At 46.5% G+C, this 11,993-nt stretch overlaps 1 protein-coding gene across 2 annotated transcripts in view; it reads left to right on the top strand.

Moving 5' to 3' along the window:
• Positions 1-4,092: 4,092 nt before the first annotated feature.
• The window catches only part of ZFP91 (ZFP91 zinc finger protein, atypical E3 ubiquitin ligase), a 31,739-nt gene continuing 23,838 nt past the window's right edge, over positions 4,093-11,993 (top strand). For both annotated transcript variants that reach the window (XM_073346737.2, XM_073346736.1), the window contains exons 1-2: positions 4,093-4,620; positions 5,448-5,473. In XM_073346737.2, the coding sequence (XP_073202838.1) occupies positions 4,292-4,620; positions 5,448-5,473 (355 nt within the window). In that variant the 5' untranslated portion in view covers positions 4,093-4,291. The remainder of the gene's footprint in view (positions 4,621-5,447; positions 5,474-11,993) is intronic.

Here is an 11,993-nt window from a genome sequence, read left to right as displayed (position 1 = left end):
ATCGGCAGAGCTAGTCCAGTATAGTTTAGCTATTCTGGAATAACATCCCTTTGTAGACATTCTATTCTCAAATGAGTGATTTTATTCTGGAATAATTACTCTGCAACCAGAACAGAGTAATTATTCTAGAAGTCACTTATTTCGGTATAGAGAGTATTCGCATGGGGGAGTTATTCCAGAACAGCTATAGCAGAATATTATTTTAAAATAGCTGTACTGGTCAATTTCCCCCACAAACCTTTAGAGAAAGACATGTTATTTGTATCTGCTTGGAAAACAGCAGTGATGCCAGAGATAACTGTAACTTAAGTGCTTCTCACTTAAGATTTTCCTTGAGAGGGAGAAAATTTTTGAATTTCAAAATGTGTGACAGGAAGGATTTTGTTAAAAAAATGAGGACAGAAGTGGATCTTTATGGACCATGAGTCTCAAACTGAAAACATAAACAAACTAAGAAAAAACTTTGCAGATTACTTATAAAAATGCCAGTGATCCATCCTCTGTATAAGGGCTCCCAACATTGCTGACACAAGTGGAGCCAGAAAACTGCCCTGGCACAGACAGAGCCAGAGCTTCTGCAAGGTCCTGATCATCTAACAGAAGGTAACTGCTTGTAAGTAGTGGGATGGTTTCCAGGATGACTATCTTAAAGTCTTTTGGCCCGATACAGATTTGGGTCCTCAGATGTACTTTTTGATATTTAGGGATCACAAGAAATAAAGCCCCTTCCCTCTTTCATACAATGGCATGGCCTCGAGCGCTCTCTTTTCCAGGAGGGACTGGATTTTATGCAGTAGCTCTTCATAATAAGACGGTACCCCAGAGCATTCTCAAGGGAAGAAAGCTGGAGGGTTTTTGAAAACCTGACAAAGTAGCTTCACCAAACAATGCTCAGGACATAAGAACGACCATACTGGGTCAGACCAGTGGTCCAGCTAGCCCAGTATCATGTCAGGTGCTTCAGGGAGAATGAACAGAACAGGATCTATGCATCCAAAGTGACCAGAGACCTTTGGGAATAAAAGGCTATCAACTCTGCTACCACCAAACAAAGATCCTGCCAGGCTATTGAAAGTGGTTAGCTGGCTAAATGCTCTGGAATTCTTCAAATTCCCTTTGGTTTTTGATGTCTGTAGAAAGGGGATGCTGTACCTTACAAATTCTGCTTCTGAGGTTCGGCACCCTGCATAGAGGGGTACTGCACACCCTTGAAACCAAATGTGGCAGTAAAAACTGGCTTACAAAGAGGAGCCTCCCCTTTCTGACCCCCATGGAGCAGAGGGTGGGGGCCCTCAGGAGCAGTACACAAACCTAAGAAGCTGCAGGGCGGCCTGCCTCTCCTTTGACTTTTGTAAAGTGACCTCCACCTGTTCCCCAAAAATGTTCTCTCCTGTGTAGGGTAGGTTCTCATGATTTTTCTGGATCTCGTGGTGGAAGCCAGAGGCCTGGAGCCAAGCGGATTGATGAGTGGCCACTCCAGAGGCAGCAGCTCTTGCTATTGTATTGCCTGTATCAAATGTTGCTCAGACCTGATGCCAAGTCAGGTCCATGCCCTCATTTTGAAACTTCTGGTGTTGATCCTGGAGAAGGGACTTAGCCAGGGTAGAAGCCTTTTTCCAAAGCTCAACTTGCTCTTTGGCCATGTTTATCTGGTAATTCATAATACAAAGAGTTGTGGCTGCAGAATGCTACATGCTTTATCCAAATGGTTCCAAGCATCAAAGTGCAGGGTTCTGGGTCATGGCACCATTCATTTGATCAATTGTCTCTCTAACCATCACTGCCCCAACTACCATATGCTCATGTGGGAGCTGAGAGTTGTAACCAACAGTGTCCTCAAAGAGTAAGTATTTTCTCTCACGGTCTGAGACAGGGGCTGCAGTGTGAGGTGTCTGTCATACTCTCTTCACCAGCTTGTCCAAGATAGCAGGCAAGGGCATGGCAACAACGTTGGAGGGAGGCTTGTGATCCAGGTACCTATCAGTGATGCTCCTTGGAGATTCCTGCAGCAGAATCAAATCAAAATCAGCTAGTTTAGCCAGATTTTTCAAAAACTGGGGGAAAGTCAGATTTTTCTAATGCAAAATAATTGTCCTGCTGTTTCTCTGCACTAGAGAAGTACTCAATATCAGATGAATCATCTATTGCAGATGTGTCACAGCAACAGCCCCAGAATGTCACCTGGCTTCCAGTCAGTTGACTGAGCATGCTACACTGATGAGGAAGTTGGGATAGTTGACACTGCCTTAAAGGATGTTGATAACGATTGCACAGGAGGCACTAGCATCTAACCCAATGCTTCATGTGATGAGTGAGCTGGCTTTTGGGGTGCAGAAGTCAAATTTGGTCCAAAAAGTGTCCCAAGCACACTGGAGTTCAACAAAGGGTCTGAACTGAGGACAAAGGATGGTTCTCAATGCAGCCTTAGCAATTAACCGAAGGTCCAAGAGCATACGCTGCCATTGAGTCTCTTTGGATTGGTCTTCCTGTCCTGAACCTACACGGAAGGAAGACAGTGGAGACTTTGGCACAAAGCTGCCTGGAGTTGGGTCTTCAGCAGAAATAGGTCTGAAGGCTGCTAACTGACTCTTGTGCTCACCTAACACCGCTTCAAGGGAAGTGATGCCTTGTCACACAACCCAGAGCTTGGTTCCATTTACTGCAAGAGCTGAGACCTGGAAAGCGTTGAGGTTGTGCTGAGGTCTGAGCCTTGAAAGATATTGCCAAGGGGCACTTCCATGGAGCTGCCCTACTGGGCCTAGCTGGAAGCCAAGCCTGTGCCAGTGTAACCCACACACCTCCTGGGAGTGGTGTTCTGTCCCACCTAATGGCACTGAGACCACTTAGAGAGAGAGATTAATGAGTTTGCTCTACAGCCTTAGATAACAGTCAGTTGGCATTTAGCTCCAGAGGTCCCAGGTTCGATCCCGCCCACCAACAACGGGGGTCTGTCGGTGCTACACCAGCATGGGTAGTATTGCTGACACACAGTGCTAGTGCTCAGTGGCAGAGGCCAGCTCAAGCCTGTGCTTGGTGGATTTCCCCTTCATGGCCCCATTGGCCAGCTTCTGAGGAGAGTCTCTCTCTGAGAGCAGCTGTTGGAGGGCTTGAAGGTGCTCTCTGTGGAGCTGGCTGCCCGAGGGCACCATTGTGCAAGTGTTGAGCCCCATGCCCTGGGCCAGGCCGCAGCAGTCGTGCTCATTTGTCACCAAGATATTCCCGTCGCACAGGCACTGCCAGGGGAAGCTGCCTCCCCCGCCCACATGAACCCTGTGCCCAGGACGATACCAGGTGGGAGGCCCCGGGGACTGCAGCCAAAGGAGGTTAGACACGCTCTGGGAGCTACCACTGCCCCCAGTGGGCAGACCTTGCGCAAGGATGACCTCAGGAGGAGCATTTCCCAGCAGCCTTCGGGGCAGCTTCCCGGTTAATTTCTCCTACGAGCCGACTCCCAGCCTTTGAATTCTTAGACTACAACTCCCACAATGCCCTACCTTGGAGCCAGGGTGCATGCGCGAGCGGGAGCGGAAGTGGACAAACGTTCAGCAAGCCGCGCCCCCCTGCGCTGGCCGCCATTTTGTAACCGACTTTCACCCGCCGCCCGACAGGGCTTTTTTTTTTTTTCTTAAAGGAGAAGCGACAGCCAAAAAAACTCCTCCCCCGCTCCGGCACCGCGAGTGGCGGGGACGGTGTGGGAGCCAGAGAGGGAGGGTCTCGGGGGCAACCGGCTCCCTCGCGGCCTCTCCCACGGACCAGGGACTCGGGGGGACCAGAGGGGCCCAGGCTGCGGCGGGGGCGGTAGGAACCACGATCGTAACAGCAGAGACTGGGCGAAGCGATTACGCCTGCGCGGTGCGCGCCCACCCTCCCCCGAGCCGCGTGCGACAAGGGCTCCCGGGCAGAGTGGGTGAAAAGGTCACCGAGTTGGGCGCGAGACGCGACTGTTAATCGGCTGGGGGGAGGGGCGCGCGCCACGGTTGGGCACACCGACAGCGCGCGCGTTCCCGGGGAGCTGCGCTCGCCGATTGGTAAAGGGAGCTGCGCGCGGACTGAGCTAGGTGAGGCTGCTGATTGGCCGGCTCTGGAGAGGGGTGTGGCGTGCCCCAGCCCTTGCTGCTTGATTGGTGGGTGGCGGGGAAAGGGTGGAGTCTTGCTTCCAGCCTGAAGCCGACGGCGCCTCCTAATTGGCTGCAGTTGAGCGGGCGCGGCTGCGTAGGGTGGGGGGGGCGGTGCGCCGTCGGGGAGGAGCAAGGAGGAGCAACCGCCGCGGCCCCCTCCGCTCGCCGCCCCGATGCCGGGGGGGACTGAGCTGCCGGGGGGCGCAGCGGAGCAGGTGGAGACCCAGGGGCCACCCTCCGCTGCGGTCGGCCGCCGACGCGCCCCCGCCCCCGAGCAGGGGGAGGAGTCTGGGGGCAGCCGAGTGCTGAGGGGAGGCCGAGAGCGGAGCCGGGCCGCCGCCGGGGAGGCTGTGGGGGGAGCCGCCGCCGCCGCGTCCCGCCGCAGGAAGGCTGAGTACCCCCGCCGCCGGAGAAGCAGCCCCGGCGCCCGCCCGCCCGAGCTGCCGCCGGCAGCTGCCGCCCCGCAGGGAGCCGGGGGCAAGAAGGGGACCTCGCGCCCCGTGTGAGTACCGGGCCCGGAGGAGAAACCGGGACATCGCCTCCCTCTCACACTGACGCGGGTGTGGGGGTGGGGAGACTTTGGACCTTCACAGACACACTCGGGCGGGGGGGAGACACGGGGCTCTGGATCTCCCCTTCTCTCTCACACACATACTGGCGGGGGGGGGGGCGGCTCTGGGTCTCCCCTTCGCTCTCGCGCACACACTGGGGGAGACGGGGAGACTGTTCTTCAGCCTTATCATAATTTACTTGTACTTCACTTTTCTGTGTTCATGTGCACTCACAATACAAGAGGGTCTTCTCCTTGGAAGAGTGCAGCCTTTGCCATTCTTCAAAAACTGCATTGCTAGTCAAAGGCATTGAATGAAGATGGTGATAATTTGGCAGATACTTGCGTAGTGCTGGGGAGGAGGGGTACACTGGCTTGAAAGATGCATGAAGACTCTTAGGCCTTGTCTGTGTGAGAAGATTGCACTGGTTGAGGCTTCAGTTCATGCCTTGGATAGACGTGTATGACTTTTTCATGTGGACAAGCCTTTATAGCTGTAAGAGTTCTCTTGTTAGGATGGTTTTCGAAAAGCATTTTTGTATCACCCTAAGAAAGCCATAGATGTTATTCAGTGAGGGAGGGATGCCATGGAGTTTTATTTGAAAGTGGTTAAAAACCAGCATTTCAAGATAAGGGAACCTTTATTTAATTTTTTTTCTAGGAACTGCCCACACAGTTTGGAAATTGAGCTCACCTTCCAATTTAATGGGGTTAAACGTTAGTTTGTGTAATATGGCAGGAGAAATCTGTCACTTATATTTACTTTTAATTTCTTTCAGATGTGAGCATAAAGTAGCTGGTAAAGGTAAGATCTGAATGCCTCCTTCATTCTGATTTGTTCCTTATGATTAACATGTGGTGTCAGAGAAAGGGAGACTTTTCCTAAGGCAGCCTTCCATCTGATGCATCTTCCATTTTAAGATAACATTTCTTGTTTGTTTGGTGTTTAATATTGCAATTAATTGAGTTCCATTCAAGATTGGGGTACCATTTTGGTAGGCTCCATATAAACATAGTCCTGGACCTGAAGAGCTACAAGGCCCTGGTTCTCAACAGTCTCTGTGAACATCATAATACAGGATCAGGCCCTAGTGTGACACTTGAAAGGGAGATGGGTGCATTCCAATATATATATATTTGTATATGCATATGTATTTGCCTTCTATTGTAAATGTTGTCATCTAGCCCCATCTGCTTCTCCATGGATGACAGTAGGTTTCTTCTAGGTTCTGCAGCAGTAATGACTGAGGAGAGATTTGGAGGAGAATGTAGTGGCCTTGTGGATCAAATCATGGAGAGCATTCAGTGTGTAAGGGGCAGCATGGGAGGAGTAGAAACATTATGTGCAAAAAGCTGACAAATGGATACACAGGGCTGACAATGGTGGAGCAGGGGTATGATAGAGGCTTACTCCTTCTTCCTCTTGAAGCAGTTTATAAAACAAAGTATTGTGTAGTGTTTGGCAGGCTGAAATGGACAGAGCCTCACAGAATGGAAAATCTCCCAGCAAACTCAGACTGCAGAGACTGTATACATGCACAAACAGCTCAGTTTTCTCTGCTGCAGCGTTCAGTTTAATTTCGATTTGTCGGCATTTGTGCCCAAAGAACCTTGGGGCATCTCTAGTCAAATGATGTGCTGCAACTTTCTATTGGCAGTAGTCTGTGTTGCCATTTGTAGACAGACAAATAAATAGCCAAGGAGGAAAAGGAAGGATTGTAAGATGCAATGTTAACAAGCAATATGAGCCTTAGATCCCAGGCGTATAGTGAGACCTTAAGAAGGGAGAAACCAGGGGCCTCTTCAGAGTTCAGTCCAGCTGGGTGTTAAAATAAGTCACTCTTCTACCTACCAAGCGGTAAATTAATTCTGTGCTGGTTTGCAGTGTGTTCTTATGAATTCATTTAGCGTATATACCACTAATACATGTTCACATTTTACTATGTAAAGAACATAACTAGTGATGTGCGTTGAGTTAGTGCCTTCTAGGTCAGAGTTAAGGTTGCTGGAATGTGTAATGGGAATATCATTGCTGTTTTCTGAATGTATGAAGCATAATTGAACATTTATGTAAATTATTTTATCTAGTCACTCCCAATCTATTAAATGTTTAGGCTTTTTTAAGTGATCATGCTAAGTTGGCCTAAAGATTCCACTTTCCTTCAAAAAGAAAAGGAGTACTTGTGGCACCTTAGAGACTAACCGATTTATTTGAGCATAAGCTCTCGTGAGCTACAGCTCACTTCTGAAGTGAGCTGTAGCTCACGAGAGCTTATGCTCAAATAAATCGGTTAGTCTCTAAGGTGCCACAAGTACTCCTTTTCTTTTTGCAAATACAGACTAACACGGCTGTTACTCTGAAGCCTGTCACTTTTTTCAGTTACTTAAAACTTTCTGAAACTTTTCCATGTTTCCGATAGAAATTTCCCAAGTTTAGTCTCTTTCTAAAGTTTGTTTTTAAACTTTGTGTGATGAATGCTTTAGCTGCCCTGGAATGTGAAAACAGTGGGAAAATTCTCCATATTGAAATTCTTGTGTGTTTTCTTTATGAACCAGCCCTAAAGCCAAAATGGATAGCTTGAAATTTGGCATGGAAATAGAGCTAACTGAAGAGCTGTGCCTAGCCTTGTTTGATAGGAAAACTTGCTTTGAGTTTTTTGCCTCTTAAAATCCTTTTGTAGCTCAAAGCATGCATGAAAGTAACTATGTTCAGTGATTGAACAGCACCTAGCATAATGGGTTTCTACTGCAGGGCTGGGACCCCAGACCCTATGATAGTACAAATACTATACACTTGCATGTTTCTACTGAGTGAACCTGGGAGTACATGGAAATGTCCAGTCAGCTATATTACTGTGCATTGACAGGGATGCTTGGGGCTGGGGAAATTACCATAGTCTATTTCACCTTAGCTTTATAGTATAGGAAGATGCCAGCATCCTTCTCAGCCACACAGAGTGTGCAGGAGAGAGGCTCCCACCTAAGATGTGTTGACTAGAATATTTTGGTGACATCTATTCAAACAGTATCAGATTGTGTAACTTACATGGTATAGTGGCAGTTTTTGCTAGCCAGCAGACCTCTGAAGTCCTGGAGAGTGAAGCTGTTGCATGTTTAAAGATTTAAGTCAATAAATGCTAACATTAAGTTTATATGTGGAATTTAACTGTGCGTCCTTATGTACTTGCATTATGGTGGTATTTAATTATCACATACTATTAAATACAATACTGTACATAGGTTTTTTTATTTAGATCAGTTGTTTTCTACCATTTTTCATTTGTGGACCCCTAAAAAATTTCAAATAGTGGTGCAGACCCCTTTGGAAATCTTAGACATAGTCTTTATCCCCAGGGGTCTGCGGGCCACAGGTTGAAAACTACTGATTTAGATAAATGTGTACAGCATCTTGTAATGACTGCTTGTCTGCCATACACAGACAAACAGTTCATGAAAATCACTTAGTTGAAAAGTACACAGTAAACCATATGTATACAACAAGCATCTTAGGTATTCAACTGAGCAGAAGTGTAAATTTTCTGCAGTGTATAGGTCATCAAAATGTTTAGCTCAAAAAGCTCTTTATACTTGGAATTGTACTTAGAGGTGCAAGCATCTGTGCTGCAGCTTGCCAAGAAAATGTATAGTTAATGGGACAGACAGAATTATTATAATTATTTAATATGTTTCTATCAATAGTGCCTCCAGACCAACCAAGATAAGGGCCTCATTTGTGCTAGGCATTGCACAAATGTAGAGGAGTAGTTGACTGCTACCCTGCAGAGTTTACAAAGGGTGGGAGAAGGGATATTGCACACCAGCAGGGTGAACCATGGGATGGCAGAATTATTAAAATAAAACAAGTGAACTTACACTATCAATAAAAAACATAAGGAATTGCTATGCCAGTAAAACTAGTATTGGGTAAAAGAATAAAAAACGTTAGTGTAATGTGTATCTATGAGCTCATTTACTTCAGTGCTTAGGCACAAAGGTCTGCCTATGTGCTCCTGATAGCAAGATTGTGAAGGTTAAGGTTGAAGAAGGTGTGTATTGTATTTCATGATTGATATCAATCACACATACAAAACTAGCACATAAGAAGGCAGTTAAAGTTACAAAGTCAGCCTTAATTGTTGTATTTCCTGGCTTGTGTGCTTTATCATGCAACTGTAATAGAATCCTAATATATTTTATGGGATGATTGTATTTTCAGATGTTCTTGTACAAGTACTACTCTAGTTTTATTAACTGTTTTTTTCAGTATAATTAGTAAGTCCTTTTTATATAGCTGTTAAATTCTGTCAGTTTTCATAAACCTAATATCCATAAAGTTCTAGACAAACTGTGTACTATAGTTCATGTGCAGTTTCACATGGGTTTAGATATTCTTCTCATGAAAAAATGTTAAAACTGCAGTTCTAACTAAAATGCTACTGGGTTGTAGATTTAATGATTAAATTTTGATTCTTGCTTTTCCATCATCTATGAATTGAAAATTGACCTCATACATTGAACCCGTCAGTCATGCAGGGTTTATTATTATTATTATTTAAGACCCCTTTAAAGTTACAAAGTAGCTTTCTTTCTAAACCCTGTCCCGCCATTGATCTGGCATTAGTCATTGATATATTTTCAGCTAAAATTTTACCTCTAGTTTCTGCCAGAAGCTGAATGTTTTGGAAAGTTTGAGTAAAAGCCTTTCACCAGTAAGAAGTTCTGAAAAGTGTTCGTTTTGTTTTTAAGTCCTTTTCTTATCCTAAAAGAAAGATTCTTCTGTGTGGGCTAATTTGGGTGGGGGGGGGGGGGGGAGGAGGGAATAGCAGCTGAACTTTAAAACTTTACATGTGTAAATAAGGCCTTAAATGAGCAGGAAGTGCTTTGCTAAGTTTGGGGGGAAAAGACATGAATATCTGAAACTTCAAGACAAAGTGCTTGTAGTGGAAATGTGTGAAGATGGTAACTTCGCATTTAATGATTGATTCTCTGCAGTTGTATGTAGCCTAAGGTCTCAGTTACTGGTTCACAAAATACATATGCTTTGCCTTCAGTCATTAGTGCTTGTAAACTGTACAAGAAGCCTACTTTTCTTTTTGCCTTTGGAAAAAGAAACTAGCATTCATGCAATATTAAGTTTGGAAGATCAGACACTTGAGTCACAAAATCCCCAAAGTTAATGTTGCTCTGCCAGTGTTATCACAACCACATTCAATGTTTGTACAGTTTTCTATTCTTTCCCGTTTTCATTGCACCCTCCTCCCCCCAAAGATAGCATTCTTAAGGTATTCCATGAAACATACAAGATGTTTAATATGACAGTTAACTTTTCCAGAGTGTGACTTGAGTGCCCTGATATTGCAACTTTAATTTCGCATTGTTACTTTTTTGCATTTAATACAGAAATTACTTTGTGTACAGATACTTCCTAATTGTATTACTACAGTACACAGTACTACAGCTTGCTACATCTGTGTTTCTAAAGTTGCACAGAGAAGACTTATTCTGTTTGAGAAATAGAGTGGGGCTACAAAAGACAGTATTATAATGCTAGAAACAAGAGGGAATAGTTAAAGGTGACCTGTAGGATATTTTTAAAAACTGGGTTTGTCCTTTTTTACTTATGATCAAGGCTGTGTGTCTGTCACAGATTCAGTGACTTCTGCAGGGTGTTGGTGTGTGGGGCGACATTTACCTCGGGCAGGGGCGGGCTTCCTGGGCTCCCACCAGCATGTCCCTGCAGCTCCTATTAATGAAATTAATAGGCAGCAGGTTTAAAACAAACAAAAGGAAGTATTTTTTCACACATTGCACAGTCAACCTGTGGAACTCCTTGCCAGAGGATGTTGTGAAGGTCAAGGCTATAACAGTGTTCAAAAAAGAACAAGATAAGTTCATGGAGGATAGGTTCATCAATGGCTATTAGCCAGGATGGACAGGGATGGTGTCCTTAGCGTCTGTTTGCCAGAAGCCGGGAATGGACCACAGGGGATGGATCACTTGATGATTACCTGTTCTGTTCATTCCCTCTGGGGCTCCTAGCATTGACCCCTGTCGGAAGACAGGATACTGGGATAGATGGACCTTTGGTCTGACCCAGTATGGCCGTTCTTATGTTTTAGGGACTGGGGGCTTAGCACGCTAACTGCGCCCACAGGTGCCACTCCCATTGGATGCGGTTCCTGACCAATGGGAGCTGCAGAGCCAGTGCATGTGGCGGGAGCAGCGCGCTGCGCTCTCTGGTCCCTCTGCCTAGGAGCTGCAGGGACATGCTGGTTGGAGCTGGGTAGGGAGCCTGCCAGCCCCACCAACCCCCCCCAACCCTAGCGTCAGCGGGGGTCCCAGGCCACACACTGCTGCTTGGCACCCACCCCTCCCCCCAGTACTAGCAGGGGGTCCCAGGTCGCATGCCTCCCTTCCCCTCTCCTCCCCCCCCCTCCCTCCCCGTGCCAGCAGTGGTTGGGGAGCCGGGCCTGGGCCACCACCTGTGGTGCCTCTGGACTGCACCGGCCCAAGTTTTACTTAGGGGTATATAGTAAAAGTCATGGATGTGTCACAGGCCGTGAATTTTTCTTTACTGCCCCGTTACCTGTCCATGACTTTTACTAAAAATACCCATGACTAAAACATAGCCTTGCTTATGATGTATAATGAAGGCCTGAAAGAAGGGTGCAGTCTGATTTTTTTAACCTTAGAACGATCAGAAATATCAAGTCTGGTCTCTGTGTTTTGCTGGAGGCTCTCAGATATATATTATATGCTTATGTCTTAGGTGAAGTGGTGAGTATACTGCTAGAGGGGTGGGGACGTAGGCCTAGAATTAAGGTGTTAATGAGATTCTTGTTTACTACCACTGAAGAATGGCAAATCTTATTACAAATTTCAGAGTAACAGCCGTGTTAGTCTGTATTCGCAAAAAGAAAAGGAGGACTTGTGGCACCTTAGAGACTAACCAATTTATTAGAGCATGAGCTTTCGTGAGCTACAGCTCACTTCATCGGATGCATACCGTGGAAACTGCAGCAGACATTATATACACACAGAGACCATGAAACAATACCTCCTCCCGCCCCACTGTCCTGCTGGTAATAGCTTATCTAAAGTGATCATCAAGTTGGGCCATTTCCAGCACAAATCCAGGTTCTCTCACCTTCCAGCACAAATCCAGGTTCTCTCACCCTCCACCCCTCCCACACACGGACTCACTCTCCTGCTGGTGGTGGCCCGTCCGGGGTGACAGCTCTCTTCACGGTGTGCATGATAGTCAAGGTGGGCCGTTTCCTGCACGGATCCAGGTTCTCTCACCCCTTCACCCCCCTCCAAAAACC

Source organism: Lepidochelys kempii, chromosome 6 (genome assembly GCF_965140285.1).
Source record: "Lepidochelys kempii isolate rLepKem1 chromosome 6, rLepKem1.hap1, whole genome shotgun sequence".
NCBI lineage: Eukaryota > Metazoa > Chordata > Testudines > Cheloniidae > Lepidochelys > Lepidochelys kempii.
The sequence above is the reverse complement of the archived record's forward strand: the minus strand, read 5'-3'. Positions and strand labels throughout refer to the sequence as shown.